The 20,434-nt window shown below is 38.8% G+C and overlaps 1 protein-coding gene across 1 annotated transcript in view; it reads left to right on the forward strand.

Annotated features, from left to right (window-relative positions):
- The window catches only part of MED14 (mediator complex subunit 14), a 73,089-nt gene extending 53,486 nt beyond the window's left edge, over positions 1-19,603 (forward strand). Inside the window, 9 exon segments of the mRNA XM_079122813.1 lie at positions 2,120-2,231; positions 6,184-6,315; positions 8,038-8,220; positions 9,128-9,363; positions 10,565-10,744; positions 10,835-10,942; positions 13,754-13,879; positions 14,247-14,439; positions 16,763-19,603. Of these exon segments, the coding sequence (XP_078978939.1) occupies positions 2,120-2,231; positions 6,184-6,315; positions 8,038-8,220; positions 9,128-9,363; positions 10,565-10,744; positions 10,835-10,942; positions 13,754-13,879; positions 14,247-14,439; positions 16,763-16,836 (1,344 nt within the window). The 3' untranslated portion in view covers positions 16,837-19,603.
- The last annotated feature ends 831 nt before the right edge of the window (positions 19,604-20,434 follow it).

A 20,434-nucleotide genomic window follows, 5' to 3' on the forward strand; every position in this document is an offset into this window, starting at 1 on the left:
GGATTTCTTGTCGTGTAGAACTCATTGTCTGCCACAGTGAGAGCCTACAGTGTAGTTTATTCAATATTCTGATTTTGCTGAGAGCTGTCTGTACCAGTAGCATTTCATACTGAACATGAGATTTTTATCTAGGAAAATAGTTACAGACCAGGGCCAAAGGATTAGAAGTAGTTGGGTTGGAGAAAAGTTAGAATGCTCCAGAAAAGTTAGAATCATTTGTCATTTTGTGAAAGCTCTGGGAATTTTGTTTTTTCTTGTTCTATATTCAACCTGTAAGTAGATCTTTTAAAAGAATATTCATCTGCTGTGGCTAAATGTGTTTAGTTAGTGTCTTTGGCTCTAGGTACTCTTAAGAATTGAGCATTTTATTGAACAATTTCAGTTTTCAATTCCTTTTTGTTTACCGGATATCTATGTTATATTCTTATTTGTAAACTGTTAATCTTCTTGGTAAGACAGGAGGAAAAAATGTTCATAAAGAATTTCATGTACTTGAATGAAGTTAGCAGGTGGCTTTTCCTCTTTTATGTAAAATGCAGTTTTAGTCCATGAAAAAGGAAGAAATAATAAAAACTTAGGAATGTCATAGTTTTGGTTATAAGATTGCATTGTTTAAATTTCCAAAAAGAAAGATACATACTGTGTTATTGGATAAAATAATACTACAAAATGTAGGATTTTTGTAGCTTGTGAATTAGCTGAATTCTATAATTTCTTTCATATAGCTAAGGAAAAATCAATAAGGAAAAGGGGGCGGGGAAGACAACATAGTTTTAAAAATGAACAAAAGATTCAAGGCATTTCATGAAAGAGGATGTCCAAATGACCAACTGAACAGAAAAGATATTCAAACCTTATTTGGCACCACAGAAATACAAATGAAAAGCCACACTGAGATAACACTCCACACCCACAGAAAATGGCTTTAAGAAAAACAATCACTAATTCGTGTCAAAATTTGGTATTAGGAGCAAGTAAAACACTCCTTTACTGCCAGAAAGTATGTAGAATGCTACAACTGCCTTGTTGTGGTGTTTAGCTGTATTCCAGGGTGCTAACGCTGAACATTATATGTGACTATGATTTAACAATTCTAATCTTGAGTATATATGCAACTGCAGTGGATCAAAAACCAAAAATGTTTATAGCAGCAACATTCAAAAAACTATAAACAACTCAAGCATCCAGCAACAGGAGAATGAGTGAGTAAATTGGGGTGTATTCATACAATGGAATATGTTACCGAAATGAGAAAAACTACTGTCACTTGTAACATGCTGGATGCATTTCACTGAGATAATGTTAAAGAAGCCAAACACCGAAGAGTACATTCAGTATATTTATGAAATACAAACCAAGACTAAAGTTGACTAGTGGAAGTCTGAACAGTGCTTATGTTTGGGGAAAAGATAAGAGATTTGGCAGGTGGTATATAGGGAGGCCTCTGGGTTCTGGTAATGGTCTTCAGTATCCTGATCTCTGGTAGGTAACATTTTAAGAAAATCCATTCACATGTTTAACAATTATCCATTTTACTGTATGTGACCCATGCCTCAATTTAAAATATCAAACGAGGAAGGTAATTAGATAATCCTTTTTTTTTTTTATTATTAGAGATCAAGGTAACTAGAGGTCAGGTTGAACTATTGTATTTCATTGACTCTAAACTCCACCAAATGTAGGATGCAGCATTTTTATGTATTCTAAAAGAAAGAAAGCAACACACTGCACATTAAACCAACATTCCAGGTATTGAATAATATATTCTAGTTTCAGAGATATGAAAATGTGTAGGAACACACCTTAGACTCAAAGAAATCTTGATAAATGGTCGAGATAAATCAGTGATATGGATATGGTAGATAAAATGGGCAAAAGATAACCTAGGTGGCTAGAAGCAGTGATGTTACAAGGTCAGGAATTGAGGATGTTGCTGTTTAAAACACCTTTTGAATGAGTTTTTAAAGACCATGTTTTGGATATTTTCATATGTCCTATTTCTATTTGGTAACCAGCAAAGTGTGTAATTGTTAATACTGTAGCTACAGTGGAGGAAAGCCACACGCTTATACTGTCTAGAGTCAGCCATTTTGTCAACGTTGAATTTTCTTCTTTCCAGCCATTTCCAAAGCAGCCAGGAACATCAGGCGCGTATCCTCTTACTTCACCCCCCACATCTTATCACAGCACAGTTAATCAGTCTCCCTCTATGATGCACACACAGTCTCCAGGTAAGGTACCACTTATTCACTTGTCATGTTCAGCCTTCAAATCCAGAACACACACACACACACACACACACACACACACACACACACACTGAGCAAACCGTGTGTGTGGTCTCAGGCTTCAGAGAGAATTCCCTTTCTGGTCTATGGCTAGATAGATGCCGTGTGTTCTTTATGTCAAGGTCATAAAATCTATGTTCATGGTTGTGGAGCACTTTAAAAGGTTCGAGGAGCTGGGGTTGTGGCTCAGTGGCAGAGCACTTGCCTAGCACGTGTGAGGCACTGGGTCCAATCCTCAGCACCACATAGAAATAAACGAATAAAATAAAGGTATTGGTCCATCAACAACTTAAAAAAAATTTTTAAAAAAAGGTTTGAACTAAGTGAAGATGTTGTCATCCAGAGCCAGACTTATGGCACAGTTTCAAGGAGTACTGATCACAACATGATCTGTGTCAGAGGTCAACAACCTGAGGCCTGTGGGTCACATCCTGTCCACTACCTTAGTTTTGAAAATACATAAAGGTTCCTTCTACATTAACTTTGTTTTCCAAGCCTTAATATATGTGAAGGAGGCCTACTCCCCAGGCTCCAGAGTTAGGTAGTGAACATCTTGTTAATCCAGACAAAATGGCTTTGTGGGCAGCCCCACGAAGTGCACTGTAAAAGTGCGTGACACAGCTTTACTTTTGACTGAGTCAGTGGAATCTCTTGAGCACTTGCTCTGTACCAAGTGCTAGTTGGTGCTAGGGCTCCAGCAGGGAGCCTGATAGTGGCTCTCCCTCCTCTCCTGCTTATCTAGCAGGAAGATGGGTATCAGATTTCTTGTGGGGAGCCACCCCTTGCCTGCCAGCTCCCATACTTAATCTGTTCTGCATCAGTGATAATGATATGAAGTATGATGTTTTTTCAACGAAAAGTTTGAGCATACAAAATGTGATACATAACGTGGGATGTAATAAGGAATAATTTTTTAAAGCATTTGTGTAGTAAAATCCTGTTATTTGATGCGAATAAATCAGTCTAGTCAACTAAAGAATACATTGCCATTTGAAGATATTCTAGCTTATTAAAAAACAGGATAAACATAAAACTGATTTTTTTTTTTAAGGGACAAATCCAACAGATACTTGCACTTTTAAGTTTTCACATTATAAAGCAGACCTTGCGGTGTGTGCTTTTTTTCCTTTATAAGATACAAAAAATGATTTATGTATGTCTATATGAGTGTGTGTATATGTGTGTGTGTATATATATATATATATATAAAAGAAACTTGTATTGATCAGCAGAATCTATTATTCTGTAGATAGGAAATGTAGGGATATCACTTGTTAAACCAGCTAATTCCATTTGTAAAATGGGCGGGGTGTGGGGGATAATATACAACATTTTGCTTAGAGATGTTCCAAGAATTGAATTCACATGAGTTATTTAGTCTGTGGCCCGGCACGTGGCACACGCGGGGTAATGATTGGCTTTGTTGCCCAGATTGGGCTACTTGACATCCAGCACTACCCAGGCAACTCAAAACAATCCTGGCAGATCCCAGCCCCACTTGGTGTGTCACACTTAGCCACTCATGGCTCTTCAAATTACTACAGTGGCATGGTTTAAAAATTAAAAAAAAAAAAAAAGAAAAAGAAATTTAAAAATCCTCACCTAAAAAAAATCTTTTAATCCCCCCTTTTCTGGGAGGGGGTGTGTGACATGCTTCCTCTCCTTTAGATTCCTAGATAAATAGGCTGCACCTGTAATACCAGGTGTGGTGAGTGTTACAAAAGGGGTTAGGCTTTTGCAAGAACATTCAGCGGGGGTTTGACTGTTATTTCCTGTAGATGCCTCACCTGCACCCCTCCCCCTTAAGAAGCCATTGTAGCATTTAAGCAGGGCCCTGCGGGGTTCAATTTGCATAACTGAAAGGGGTAAGAGTGGTGGAGGGGCAGGTTTCAATGGGAAAGGGGGGGTGGTTTCTCTGGAACCTGTTGCTTCTGCAAGTCCCCAGAGACTTCTGAGTTAAGATGTGGCTTGCCATAGGCATTTGGCTCTTTTGAGGCCTATGGCCCGTCAGAGATGGTTGGACCACAGATGAAGACTTGGAGTTATTGTCATGTCCAAGGGTCATTGAAGCCCGAGTGGGTGGGTGAGCTCAACCCTTAGGAGCACCAGTGGTCTATGTTGAAAGAATGGCTAGGGAGGAAGTAGGCAAATACCGAAACGGAACCCCAGGGGACTGTGTTTCTAGGATGTGTGTTGCAATTGTTTTTGCATAGGAAGAAGGGGAAATAATTTGGAAATAATTATAGTAGCAGACAAGTATGTAGTGCTTACTGTGTGCCAAGCCCTATTCTAAGCACTTTACTCATTTAATCCTCACAGCAAACTTGTGGCATAGGTCCTGTTATTAACCCCGTTTTATGGAGAAAAACTGAGGTATGGAGAAGTTAAATCACTTGTCCAGATCATATAGCTAAATAAGTAAATATAACACTTAAAGGTTAATCAAGTTGATCAACATAGTTTTGAGTATAAGATATTGCTTTAGGTACTATAGAATATAAAAAATGAAATTTTCTTAATAGTAGTAGAGACTTTGAAACCTGCCAGTGTTTAAGATAGTGATGGTAATGTAACAAATATTTTAATGTTGTGTTCATTCATAGTCCTGGTAGCCATAGTTCCCCCTTCTAATCCTAAATTAAAATAAATCCTATGGCTTTAAATTCTATAAGTTCAAGTCTCCAGTTTTTATATATCGAATCTAGATCTTACCCTGGAACTGTTGCCCTATATTTTCTAGTTGTCTGTTCACCATTTACATATAATGTCTAGTGGCTACCTGCGACTCAGCATAGCTGAAACTAAGCTCCTGGCCCCTGCGCCCCTGTCCTGCTCCTCCCACCGACATCCCACTTTAGAAAATGGCAGCCGCTAGCTTCCTGTGTCCTGGGCCAAACCTGTTAGACTCATTCTGTGGAAGTCTTTCTTTCATATCCACATTTGGTCACTGTCAGCTCTATTGTCAGATTTTACCCAGAATCCAACCACTTGGATTGTTGCGGTCACCTGTGACTGGTTTCTCTGTCCCTACCTCTACCCTGGCTCTGTAGTCTGTTTGCCCCGTAGCAACTATGACAGAAGATAGGGCAAGGCTTCTGCTCCAAACTCCACCCTGGCCTCCCACTCATTCGGGGTGAACCCTGAGTCCTTAGAGTGGCCTACACGTTCCTGTGGTTTGGACCTGGTCCCTGGCCCAGGCTCTCGGACCCCTCCCCTCTCCCCTTGCCCTTGCTCATTTTTCCAGCACACTGGCTGCCTCCCGGGTGCACATAACTGCTTCCTCCTTTGGGACCTTCCTACTAGCTCTTTGTTTACCTGGAATAGCTTATTCCCTGGGTGTCCTCATGCCTCCCCCTGCACTTTCTTCTGTCTTTGGCTCACATGCCCCCTTAGAGAGCGAAGTCTCCTCTCATAACTTTATATATAACGAATAGCACTCAACTCCACCACCACATGAAATTGCCCCCTTACTTGCTCTAGTTTTTCTCCATAGCTCTTATTATTACCTGACATAGATGTTTGTCTTTCTCATTCTACTAGAATATAAGCTCCACGAGGACAGGAATTTTTGTCTCTTTTGTTAACTGCTGCATCCCCAATGCCTAGAACAGTGCTTGGCATGAAGTTGGCATTCATGCCTACTCGTTGAGTGAGTGAGTAAAAAGTACACTGGATTTTTTTTTTTTTTTAATTAGTCAATATAAGAGCTAGAATTTGGGCCCATGGAATTGAGCTCTCTTTTTCAATAATGAAATCTTCCCAGTTTTCGTTACATTATTTATGGGAGCTTTACTACTTGTTTTGTTAGTCTCTAGGGAGATTTTTAACTTGGGGTCCTTGGACAGGACATAAAAGGTGTCCTGCAAGATCATCTATAATTATTTTCCTTTATTAGGAAACCTGCATGCTGCCAGCTCCCCCAGTGGGGCTTTGAGAGCCCCATCACCAGCGTCATTTGTTCCAACTCCTCCCCCATCCTCGCATGGAATCTCAATAGGACCAGGGGCCAGTTTTGCTAGTCCACATGGTGAGTTCACACGTAGAAATCTCTATAGCATAAGAGCTTGACATGAAAGTAATTTTTGTTAGTGAATTTTCTTATTGCTAAATCCGTGCCTGTTTACTAAGGAAGTAGCCAAAGTACTGCTTAAGGAGAAGAAAATCAGTTTTTCCTAATCACACCACACAGAGGTAATGAATGACCAGCTGGTCCTCTCTGCTTTGGATTCTGCCCCCACTGCCTTGCTCTGCTTGGCCCTTCCTGTCATGCATTTCCTGTTCTCCTGCCTTCTCACCTCTCTGTGGCTCTTGCTTGCTCTCTGCCTCCCCAGACACCTCCCCCACCAGTGGCAATATGAATTGTTTTGCCACTTGAATTTTTTAACTTTTTAACTCAAAGATACCTTTTGAATGGATTCAAATAAAGGATAGGAGATGTAGCGAAATGTTTCCTTTTTATTCTACCAACCACCTAGTTCCTCTTCCCAGAGGTATTTGGTATGAATTTCTGATACTTCGCAGAGCTGTTTTATACATGCAAGCAAATATGTATCTTTCTTACACACGTGACAGTGTACCATATAGTGTTCAGTGCCTTATTTTTTTCATTTGATGTATCATGAATACTGTGTCATATGAGAACATAAAGAGCTTCCTCAGTTTTTAAGCTGCACACCCCTGTGATTTTACATTTTACTATTAATATTTGTGGAACTATTTGTTAGTAATAACTACATCATTTTACTACATGGCTTTATAGTACTCCTTTGTGTGAGCATACCATGATTTAACTGCTGTCCTATTTACTGTATGTTGAGAATGTTTCCATTTTTTCACAGTTAAAAATAAAGGTGTTGTCTCTGCCCACACCCATGATTATTTCCTAGAAAAATTCCTAGACTTGGCATCTTGGTCTAAGGGTTTGAGAAATTCTAAAGTTTCGAAACATTGCAAATTGCTCACCTGAAAAGGCTGTACTAATTTCCTATAGCATTGTACATTATAGAATGTCTGTTGTCCTGCATCAGTGCCAATGGGGGAGGGGAGATGTTATAATTTTAAAAGTCTTGGCCATTTCAATAGGTGGAAGAGGGTATCTTATTGTTGAATATGTGTTTCATTGATTACTGGTGAAATTGAACCCTTTCTAAAGACCATTTACTCGCTGACATATAAGGTAGAAGTGTTTTCTGGTTTTTTGGGGCGACAGATCTATAAATTATATGTCAAAGGTAGTCTGTAGGATGAAATTTAAATTGTTTAGGAAGTCTGTGCTTTCAGAACTTGTATCTGAGTTCATATTTTAGTAAAGGTGGCCTTTGGTGAATAAAGAAAATGGAAACTTTCCCTCTCTTTGTCCTTCTCTGAATAGAATGAAAATAGTTTGTCTGGGTTAGTTTAAAAATAAAATTTTTCTCTCCTTAAAGGAGCTTTGAGATTGTTGGCTTAATATTTTCAGGCAGATATAGTGGCATAAAGTAGATTGTGACGTATTACGTAATGCTTGTGTGAATTAAATCTTAGCTTTTCTTAGTCTTTTTTCCTAAATTCTTCCATCCGTTCAGTTGAAAAGTACATAATCTACACAACATAGAGATTCAGGCATGACATGTTAAAAAGCATCAAGCTTTAGTGAAATATCTTATTGAAAGAAAAATTAAATCACCGCCATGTAAGGTTTCAAATGCTATCACATAATTTTTGGTTATTAAAATGCAGATTTTGAGAACCATCTGTTTACTTTTTTCAGGAACTCTTGACCCTAGTTCTCCGTACACTATGGTGTCACCAAGTGGACGAGCAGGGAACTGGCCCGGGTCTCCTCAAGTGTCCGGCCCCTCACCAGCAACACGTTTGCCTGGAATGTCACCAGCCAACCCATCACTACACTCTCCAGTTCCTGATGCTTCTCATTCCCCTCGAGCTGGAACAAGTGAGTGTCGTCAACATTTTTATGTTCTTTTGTAATATAATCAATAGATGGCCTATTTATTTCCATTCTCACAGTTGAAGGTTATGACCTATGTGTTGAATAGGGATACTTAAAAACTTTCACATTTATCCACATAGTAAATCAGCTCCTAACTGTTAATTTGCAGAGTTAGGCCAAATGTAAGAAAGGGGGGATATCTTTTCCAGAAGCCTTAGAAAGCAAGTCCCAGTATCTGTCATGATTGCTACATTGTTAGCTGTCATGTTGAACCATAGACGATACCTTAGGTTAACTGACATGAACCTAGAAATAGGTTATACAGATTAACACAGAGAACAATGATAAGAATGTATCTCTTGGCCTTTGCTGCACAGCTTTTAATACTTAAAACAACAATCATACAGTAGCTCCCGATTGTGTAGTCTGGCAAGCTCTGCAGGGCTCGCTCACGTGTGTTTGGTCAGTTACTGGGACTAGCTGGCCTAAGATGGCCTCTGCTGGCTGCGTGGTCTCCTGCTTGATCACAGTTTGTTCACATGGTGACTGGAGAGGGTTCCAAAAGAGGAAGTAGAAGTCTAGGCTTGCAGTCAGCCCAGTGTCACTTCTGCTGCATCCTTTTGGCCAAAAGCAAGTTGCAAGGCCAGCCAGATTCCAGGTGGAGTAGAAGACTGCGCCCCGCCCCGTGAGGAGTTCCTGCAGAGTCATTTGCAAGGGGCCTGGCTGCAGGAAGGCGAAAAATTAGGACTGTTTTTGCTAACGGGAAATTAATAGACGAGTGCAACACCACAAGGAGTAACTAAACGGGTCCAAAATGATTTAGAATAACAATGATTTATAATGAAAGCAAAACAGGAAGCAATAAGGTAGTATGTGTTTGTAAATGAAATGATGTTTTCCTTCCCTAAAGGTTCCCAAACCATGCCAACAAACATGCCTCCACCTCGCAAACTACCTCAGCGCTCCTGGGCGGCGTCCATACCTACCATCCTCACTCACAGTGCCTTGAACATTTTACTGCTGCCCTCTCCAACGCCAGGCCTTGTGCCCGGCCTGGCAGGTAGTTACCTTTGTTCCCCACTGGAGAGATTCCTTGGATCAGTCATCATGAGACGACACCTTCAGAGAATCATTCAACAGGAAACGGTATGAGTACCTCGTAACCTTCTAAGTGGTGACTGTCAAAGGCAGAATGCTGAGTTGTCCTGCAGAAAAGGATCTGAACCAAAGTGAGGCTTCTCGCACCTCCTGTAACTAGCTTATTAGGATTATGCTTTTCATTCTGCTCTAGCCTTCAAAAGGGACCATTTTCTTTTGTGTTAACACGTTTCTACATTTCATAATCTTCTGTGCTGTGGCTTCCGTGGTACAGGACTAACGTGAACCTAGAAATAAATAGGTCGCCACAGTGTGCATATAGGATATGACCTTGCAGAGAATGGTGTAGGAATAACTCTCTGTCCTTGAGAGTGCCCTTGCAGGCAGGCTGGCTTTGAATCTGAGTCTCCATTGAAGTAAAATTATTTATGATCACAAGGAAGAATATCCTTTTAAAATACATGAACAATTGGATTTAGTTAAAGCGCTTACAGAAAAAGACATCTGATCTTGTGATGCTACCCTTGCGAGATAGTTCATAATTCACAGCACGACTTCTAGACTCAGGCTGCCTAGGTTTGTGGCCAGGCCGTATCACCTGCTAATATACACTCAGGCAGATTTCTTTACTTTTCGGTAAAAATAGATAATGGTATCTACAGCTGGGCATGGAGGTGCATGCCTGTAATCCCAGCAACTTGGGAGGCCGAGGCAGGAGGATCCAAGTTCAAAGCCTGCCTCAGCAACTTAGTGAGACCCTGTCTCAATAAAAAAAAGAAAAAGAAAAAAAAAGCGGGTCGGGTTGGGGGGAGGCACTGAGGATGTGGCTCAGTGGTTAAGCACCTCTGAGTTTAATCCCCAGTTCCAAAGGGAACAAAAATAGTATCAATCTAAGAACAGTTGAGGGAATGAGAGAGATTTTATGAACAGTCCTTTGCATAATGTCTTTGCATTTGATACCTGTCAGTTACTTCTACTTACTATCGATATCTGTATGTGTTAATGAGTTAGTCAAAATGGTGAATGTTTCAAATATCAGATTCGGAAAAATAATAAAAGTTTTAGCGTAAGTTGAACAAATTAGCCTGCAAACTGGTAATCATCCCACCTGTGTCCTAGCCTGAGTTCTACCACTTTAAATCCAGGTAAGCTTCCAGCTCTTTGAACCTCATTTTTCTCATCTGTGTGAACTGCTGTTTTTCCTTTGAAACAATTCATGTTCATTTGATGTATCCTTCTTGTTTTACAGCTGCAGCTGATCAATTCCAATGAACCTGGAGTGATCATGTTTAAAACTGATGCCCTGAAATGCAGAGTAGCTCTTAGTCCCAAAACCAACCAGACCCTTCAGCTAAAAGTGACACCTGAAAACGCAGGACAGTGGAAACCTGATGAACTTCAAGTTTTGGAGAAATTCTTTGAAACAAGAGTATGTGTTCAATGCATGATTTTAAAATGATTAATGAAACGGAGAAGTCCAGGTGGGACGAAGAATAACTGGCTTTGTTTGTCCCCATAGGTTGCAGGACCACCTTTTAAAGCCAATACATTAATAGCCTTCACCAAGCTGTTAGGAGCACCTACACACATCCTCAGGGACTGTGTGCATATTATGAAGCTAGAGCTGGTAAGTTCTGGAGAAATGCATCCTTTTCTGGCAAGGTCTGTTTGAGGAGGTTAGAACTGCTGGGATCAACGTTTATTAGTTTTCACTTATTTATGTTGTTTATTCCATTTTTCTCTTCAATTCTTAATTTTTAACTTAAATTTTATTTCTCTTTGACCAGCTGACTTATTCTGTTCTCTTGAGTTCAGAACAGTGTGATATAGTGAGAAGTTCGCTCTCTATCCCTGTCCAGCTAGAATTCAACCAGAGTTCGAAGTGGCTGGCCCCTCTTTGCAGAGGTGGGCCGTTCATCAAAACTAATACATCTCTCCCATGTGCGTTTTTAATAAAGCAACAACATTTACACATGCTGTTTCGTACTTTTTTCCATTTTATTATGAAATATTAGAAACATTCATTTACATGTTAGAACATTTTTTAAAGATCTGAGTCCCCACCTTTATTGGTCACAGACTTTGTGTCCCATGAATAGCTGTTAAGATTGAAATGCTGAGTCACAGACAGCAGATGCTGCTTGGGCAGCAGCCACCTTTGGAGTGCTAGGTATCTGCTCTTGCTCTGTTATTGGTCTTTGCGGATTTCTTTTTTTTTTCCCCTGTGTAGCTCTGTCTGCATTTGCATTAGTTTTCTAGGCCTGCTACAACAAATTACCACAAACTGAATAGCTTAAAACAACAACAGTTTATTCTCTCAGATCTCTGGAGATTAGAGGTCCTAAATCACGGTGTCCGTGGGGCCATGCCCTCTCTGAAGTATCTAGGGGAGAAACTGTTCTGTGCTTTTCTCTTAGCATCTGGCGGTGCCAGCCATCTTTGGTGTTCCTTAGCTTGTATATCCTCTCTGTGTATCTCTGCCTATGTCTTTTTTCTTCTTATAAAGGACAATAGCCATATTGGATTAGGGCTTACCTTAATGACCTCATCTTTAACCTGATCATATCTGCAAAGACCATATTTTACAGGTACTGGGAATTAGGACTTCATATCTTTTTCAGGCACTCAGTTCAACCCACAACAGCATTTAAAATGATGTCTCCCTACTCCAAATATTTGTTAGTGTTTCTGGTGGAAAGATTTCCAGAATATTGAGCTTGACATATTGCTTGAAATGGAGTAATGTCTTGCTTAATTCACTGAATGAATCTTGAAGAGCTTTCCATATCAGTACATAAAGAGTGTTTTCCTTTTTAAACAAAGTTTAGCAGTTTTTAATGAATGTGTTAAAATGGCTAAGCAATCTTATAGTCATTTAATGGTTTCTAATGTTTTACTATTACAAACAGGGTCATAATAGACTTTTTATCGATATACCAGTATATCTGTAGGAACCATTTCTAGAATGAATTGCTGGGTCAGAGGATATATATATATTTGTAATTTTGACAGATGCTGCCAAATTTTTCTCCATAGAGGTTATGCCAGTTTATATTCCCACAGCCATTTATGAGAGTGTCTGCTTTTGCACATCATTATCAACAGTTTTATTGATCTTTAGATTTGGGGTCTTTTCTTACTGATTTGTGGGAGCTCTGTGTATATTATAGAAGTTAGTCCCTTGAAACATTAGTTATAATTGTGTGTGTGTGTGTGTGTGTCTGTGTGTGTGTGTTGCTGGGTTGGAAACCAAGGCCTCGTGGATGCTAGGTAAGCATTTGACCATTTAGCTCTATTCCTACCCAGTTGTAAATATTTTTTTTCCTGGTTTTACATTTGTACTTTCGGTAGGTTTAACTATTTCTTAAAATTATATAGACAGAATCCAGGTGGCAGCTGATTATATTTTTTTTCCAATCTTACAGTAGTCTTCTTGTTTTAATGTTTCTAGTGTCTATTTGAGTAACTCTAATACCTCATTCCTCCTTTTAGTTGGTGTTTTACTATTAGTATTTGGGAAGCAATGTCCTTTGCTAATAGTCTTAACATTTGGCATCGGATGTACTAGGCCTACAGCAACTATTTATGTCAATAAGAAATGTATAACTCTTTAAAGGAGTAAATATTTATATGTTTTAAGAAAGTACCAGGGGAGCCAGGCACCACTTCCCACTCCTATAATCCCAGCGACTCAGGAGGCTAAGGCAAGTTCAAGGCCAGTAGCAGCAACTTAGGCCCTGAGGATTTAACAAGACTATTTCAAAATAAAAACCGAAAAAAGGGTTGGGTTGGCTCAGTGGTTAAGTGGTTAAGTGACCCTGGGTTCAATCACTGGTACCAAAAAAAAAAAAAAAAAAAAAAAAAAAAAACACCAGGAGATAGGATTTGAAATTAACACATTGACTAGTTTGTTTAGGGAAGGAGTTAGAAGCAGAACTAGAAAGTCTAGACTGCCGCCAGTTAAGAAGGGTCTTGAATGCAGTCACCCATGAATGCCACTGAACATTTCTGAACTTGATCAGAAGAACCACAGTCTTGGATATGTAACTGATAGTAGAATAGATTGGGAGAGGCAGCCACTGGATGGGGCTGTTAGGGGACCTTAGGGGACCGTGGGAGAAATAAGGAATCCCTGAACTTGGTGGCCTCCATGTAAAGAGGGTTAGGGTCAGGTGTCAGGGACACTGCAGAAGCTGAATCCATAGGCCTTGGGAATGAAAGGTGTGAGAGGGAAGGAAGGGCAACATATTGCACAATTCAGAGTTGACTTTTCAGTTGTTGTATGTATATAGTTCTTTTGAGAAAATGCAGGTTATGTGCTTTATATTCTGTTAACAATTGGGTGTAAAGTGAAATTCTGACGTTTCAGACTCATGATTTTAAACGTTTCTAGGACTTTGTCATGACTTTTCTCTGTCTGTCTGCTTTTTTGAAACAGTTCCCTGACCAGGCAACACAGCTGAAATGGAACGTTCAGTTTTGCTTGACGATTCCCCCCAGCGCACCGCCAATCGCACCTCCTGGGACGCCTGCTGTGGTGCTGAAATCCAAAATGCTATTTTTTGTAAGTATCACCCAGTATCTGTGTGTGTGTACAGAGCTTCTGGAAAAAGTGCCACGTGGGGGTAACAGAACACCTTTTGGCTAACTGCATGAATTCTTCATTACGGCCAAACAGAGGCCCAGAGTCCCTGATGGACAGTTTAGACTTGATGGGACCCTGGTTCCTTTAGGAACGGTAGAAATGAATTCAACTAGGTCACTGTGTGACACAGTTTCATCTTAATATTTAGTTGTCACTTTTCTTATCCTATTTCATTTTCTGGTCCTTGCCATATCTTAATGTGAAAGTAGAGTAATGATATTACCTTTGACAAATGTACACAGATGTTTTATTTTCTTCTGTTTTTATTCTCTTTGTGTGTTTGCAGCTTCAACTAACTCAGAAAACATCGGTCCCTCCCCAAGAACCTGTTAGTATTATAGTTCCCATCATTTATGACATGGCTTCAGGTACAACTCAGCAGGCAGACATTCCCAGACAGCAGAACTCTTCAGTTGCTGCTCCCATGATGGTCAGCAACATTCTGAAGAGGTTTGCAGAGATGAACCCACCACGACAAGGTACATGACCAGTAGACGATGTTCTCTTGCATATCTGTTATCAAAGTTCTTTTGAGATACCCCCCTTCTCTCCTCCCTCCCTCCCTCCCTCCAACCCTAGGAATAGAGCTCTGGTTGCTGTGGCCCTCTTAATGTCTGCCTGTCGCTTTCTTCCTTTCTCACTGGTTCTTCATTTTTGTCCATTTCTCTGCTGCCTGGACTTTTATTTTTGTTAGTGATTGACTGTTGGGACTGACCCAGTTGCTAATGCCAGAAGTTTGTATTTATAGCACACATTGCCACGAAGCCCTAGGTTAGGATGATAGAATTTTCCATGGCTGTGAATTCCTGCCCTACCATCAATATCTGCCACTCTGTACATCACAAAGTCGCAATGCATGTTGGTTTCTCATATTTCATGGTTCAATCATGAATAGAATACTCTCATTAAAAGTTCTGTATCTTCTAAATGTTTTGTGAAGAATAAAAGCTGATACAAATGGCATCACTGCTTTTTGGGCTTCTTATATAAGTGTCAGGCGGGTGCAAGTGAGCCTTTTCACCAAGTGCACAATGAAGCTCTCAAACTGGACATTTCCGAGGAAACCAGAATGCTTCTAGAAAGATAAACGAGGTCCCTTCAATACTGGAGTAGCCTACGCTTAACACGTAACTCCTGGCAGTGCTAGATTTGCGGTTTCAGAACATGAAGCTCAGCAAAGGGAACTTTTCTTCCATTTTGTTCATTTCTAATATTGAGAAAATTTCAATGGAAATTTTGCTTTTTTCTAATATTGAGGAAGTCCTCTGTATCTCAGAATAGTTTGATGACAAAATTATGGTCAATGAGGGAAAGTTGTTCTCTGAAACATTTGTAGGTACCACAGCTTAAGGAATCACGAGAGTTGACATTTTTAACCTTTTGTTTCCCCATATTGTACCTAGGCAGGTTCTCACTTAGTTCATAAGGAATACACTGGGCAGTAGAGAACGGTGTGCTTCTTTTGTTGTAATACTTCTTCCACTTCTTACAATTTTCTGCTTTCATCCTTTGACTTCTCTCTTCTTTCAGCTAAAAATAGGCCCTCAAGAGTCAAAGTTCAAAGCCATTAGAATTCTCAAAGCAGCAGTCCAGTAGAACTTTGATAATAAACAACCCTTCCTTCACGAGCTTGTGGCTATCATTATCTTATGTGTTTTTATGTATTATGTCTTGTGGAATTTAAAATGAAAAGGAAAATGTTTTGATCCTGTTGGATCAAGCAAGTTTTTCTACTTATCAACGAAAATATTTTTAATAAGATTATATATATATATATATGCACAAACATGTATATATATCAATCTTTTATTTAAGAAATTGGTGAGATATTTTGGTTCTTTTATTTATGAAATTGGTGAGATACTGTAGACGTGTTTTTCTTTTCCTTTTTGTTTTCCCCCTTTGACTGGACAAGCCTTTGGATTTCCTTTTCTTTCTGTGCCTTGTGGTTGGAGAGAAGGTTGGCAGTAACTTCCACAGGGTCACCGCACATCCTGCCCTTTGCCAGAGGCCATGATTACTTACTTACTTCAGTCTCTGCCCGCCTCCTACACCATCACTTTCCTGTGGTGAAGTGTTTCTAAGAAAATTCACTTCTTTTTTGTTGTTAATTGGTTTTAATTGAATTTTAAAGTTGAACTCCAGCAGCTGACCTTTTCCTTGAAATTTGGGAGAAATCTCCAATAGATGTCAGACTTGCACTGTCCAGTATAACTGTAACTAGCCAGATGTAACTATTTAATGAAAAGAAACCTTTTCAATTCAAATTTAAATTCAGTCTCAGTCGCAGTAGCTGCATTGGAAGTGCTCAGTAGCCACAGTGCACATATACAACATTTCCATCATCCCAACGTTCCGTTGGACAGTGCTGTCGTAGATGTTTTTATTCGGCCTATAATGCAACATTAGAAGGACACCACTCAAGTTGGAACTAATACATAAATACAAACTCGATCTTTTCAGTAGGTCCAAAATGCATAAGCCTTCAACTTTAGCTTAAAGCCCAATTTTAAAGGCTTATCCACAGGAACATCGTTTCTATACAACCCTTGGCATATATTCTTAAATTCACACCTAATTGGGACTTGTCCACAATTCTCTCTTGAGAAAACAAATTGCAAACCAAATATAATCCAATACTTCACACCAGTTTAGTTCTCTATAATCTGAACAGTTAAACATTTAGTATTTCTTAGTAAAGTTCTTAGTAATTTTAGATTTAATTCCCCTTTCCCCCACCGGTGTGTTAACATCATCTTTCCTGTATTGCGAATAGCTAATGACCATTTTTCTCTGTTGCAGGTGAATGCACAATATTTGCAGCTGTTCGTGATTTAATGGCTAATCTTACACTGCCCCCTGGTGGGCGTCCATAGACACTATTGTTTTTAAACCAGGAAGGCTGACAAATGAGACAAAACAACACAAAAAAATCTGAATTCAGCCTTCAGTTTAAAAAAGAAAAAGGACTTTTTTTTTTTTTTTTTTTTTTTTTTTTTTTTTTTTACTTTCAGAGATAAATATTCTAAACTGGCAAAAATTTTCAGGGTGCACTTCTTTCATCAAAAAGACCTTCAATCTTTTGTATAGTGAACTTGTATAGTGTGTTTAAATGGGACACATTTCAAATTAGGTAATTCATTAGTGTCCGCTTGCCAGTAATAGATTTAATATTCTGTTTTATACTATAAAGTTATGAAAATGCCAAACTTGTTTATTTAATTGTTTTCTTATGTTTTGGGTGTAATAGTCCTTTTTTGATTTTTGTTTTTTAAGGCAGGTCTGTCATTTTTGAATACTGTAAAACTGTGATAAACTTTATATTGGAGCTGTATTTTAATATGACCGCTTTGAATCCTTACATGAAAATGTTCTGGGAGTTGTTATAAACACATCCCAAAGAAGCAATATTTAATAAAACTAGGTTTAAAAAAGTGACACTCACTTGTGTGTGTATAAGCTCTCTAGACTTAGGGCCTCCCTTCATTTTTAACCTGGTGGGGCCAGTAATTTCTAATAAGATATGTCTGAAATTTGACCAGAAACATCTTCTTTATTTCAAGGTTAATTTATTTTCTTGAATCATGCCTAACTTGACTGTTGATAATATTTAGCACCTTGGTTGTCTTTCAGTGTAGGATTTGGGTGAAACATTTAAAAGGAACCTAGTCTTTTGAGAAGAGACAGTGATTTATACTGATCAAGGATCTCAAATAATGCAATCGTTCTCATCTGTTGAGGATACAGAGACTTTTCTGTTAGGCAAATTTCATTTACAGGATGCTTCTGTGTACAACATTAATTAGGAAACAAAAACTCTAATGTTCTACGCTTGCATGAAGTTTCTGTGACATTTCTTTGTCTCGCTTCTCCTTGCCTTCCCCACCAAAATTGGGGTTGTTCTAAACAATCTCAATCCATTGTCAACAAAATAGTAGAATGTTTTACTTAGAAGAAACCTGGTCCAGGCATCTTGAAGAGTCCAAGATTCAGGACCTGTCCCGGGTCCAGTGGAGTTTCTGGCACTGATGCATCTAAGCAGTGTTTCTTTTTGGAGACCTGTACTCTCTCTCCCAGTCGGGGACTTTTTCGGCTTCAGAGAACATGATTTGAATCAGAGATCTTCTGGTGACTTGATGTTATTTGGGAACGTTTTTAAAATGATATTGCCATGCTGAGTTATCTGGTCACTCTAATGCTGGCTCTCCATTAAAGTTTAGATGCTTTGTCTAATTCCATTTTAAGATAATTTAATTGGGCTTCTGCAACTATAACCACCAAATTATAGCTTCAAGCCTCTCGCTGCAACGATGTCATGTCTGTTCTCAACTTTGCTTGATTCTCCATTCATTTCTGGTCAGAGTTGAGGCCTTCTTTGTCTTATTTCTGTCTTCTGCCTTCATCTCCTGCTTCTCACCCAACTCTGCCCCTATTCAAGAGTAGGTGACTAAACTTTTATCCTTCCTTTAACTTGCCTTTTTATCCTTCTGTTTTCAATTTCCTTAGAGTGATAATCACATCAGTTTGGCAATCTAAGATGTCTTTATCAAGGGTCAGTTCTTTTCTATTTGGAGCTGAATCCCTTCTTTCATGTAGAAATCTACATGTATATATAAGAAGTGTATTTTTATCGATAGGATAACATTGTTTCAAATAATTTTATTAATAGAGTTAACTTTTCAGGTATTTTCCCTTTTAAATGTGGTTTTGAAATGTTAATTGCATTTTTACACATGGTGCATTCGATGGACACTTTTTTCCTAATCACAACTCATCTTTGAATGCATTGTGCAAATCAAGAGTAAGATAGGATTCAGTGAAAAGAATTTGCTTTTGATGCTTATTAAGAGTCAACCCATGAATTTGAATTTTGATATCATGCTTGGTACTTGGAATTGAGATATATATATGTATATATATATATATATATATATATATATATATATATATATACACACACTTTATTAAATCTTGAAAACATTTAGCATTTGAATCGTAAGTTTCATCACAAACCATGTCTTTTGCCTCATTTGTTACCCAGGTTCAATCAAAGGGACTGGATGCCCATAGTAATTTTCCATAGTAGGTGGTGTGGGACTTAACTTTAAGTTGTTTTCAATGTGATTTTAGTATTTACATTAATAAATAAAATTTGTACACGTTTCAGAGAACTACCAACTCTCTCTAGTTAATTTTGGTGAAGATGCTTTGGATTGTAGTCTGGTTTAGTATTAGTTTAACCTTGAAAGAAGAAACCCATCCTAATTTGTCACCTTTTTTTTTTTTTTTTTCTCCATCTGCAGAAATGCTGTTTCAAAATGTGTAGAAGTCCTTTTAGAATAAGGAGGAAAGTGAAAACTGGAATAGAATATACCAAGTTATTAATAGCAGGAGCTGAACCTTACATTTGAAAATTAACTCTGAGCTAAGTGCAAGCATAAACAAAAATTTACACGATTTTGAATTTAAATACCACTCATAACTTTGTTGCAGTTAACACAGTAACCTGTTTGGCTACAGAATGCTAACAGTCTTTGGACTGTGTTTAATTTGATAACTTCAGGAAGTATAACTTTGCTACTCTGAGTTCTGATACAGTTTCAATATAAAAGTTACTCCTCTCTTTTATGTTGTCCCCCCCCCCCAAAGAAATAAAGAGGATTACTTTTTTTTTTTTTTTTTTTTTTAAGACACAGGGTCTTGCTATGCTGCCCAGGCGGCTTCAAAACTCCTGGGTTCAAGCAATTCTCCTGCCACAGCCTCCCCAATAGCTGGGACTACAGGTGTGTGCCTCTGTCCAGCTCCAAGTGTTCTTGATATTAAATATACAGAAAATTTTAAGAGAATTTACAAAGGACAGGAAGGAAAAGCGTTAATGTAGATTCCATTGTTTCTCGTGAAATTTTCATTTGGTTTCATGTGGAATGGACAAGGTGTCAAAGGGTACGATTTGCTTTATTTAGGATGGATATAGTACTGAGGTTATTAAGACAGCAGAGGCCAGTCAGCCCTCCAGGAACACCATCATCTGCTCACAATTTTCTATAAATTGCCTCCACTTCGAAGTGGGCAGTGATTTGTTAAAATACCTTGCCCAAGAATGTAACTGATTGATAAGAGGGCATATTTAGGTCAACACAAAATAATAGTTAATATTTACTAAGTTTACCTGGGCACTGTTGTGTTTCAGCGAGCATTTCATCCCCACCCCCACCTACCATACGAGATAAGTATCAATATCCAGATGACACATGGAGGCCCAAAGAAATGAAGTAAATTAACCTGGGATGAAATTGGTATTGCTTAAGTTCAAACCACAAAGAGGCAGTTCGTGTCCAGAGCTGCTGCTTCCCCAACACTATGTCTGCTGTGAACCATGCAGTCAGGGGAAGGTTTTCTATTGTTCACACTAGTTCCTCCTTCAGTGCCTTTTTAACTACATACAATTTGGACATGCTTTTCTAAGCTCAGAAA

The sequence above is a fragment of the Sciurus vulgaris genome (genome assembly GCF_902686455.1).
Source record: "Sciurus vulgaris genome assembly, chromosome: X".
Taxonomy (NCBI): Eukaryota; Metazoa; Chordata; class Mammalia; order Rodentia; family Sciuridae; genus Sciurus; species Sciurus vulgaris.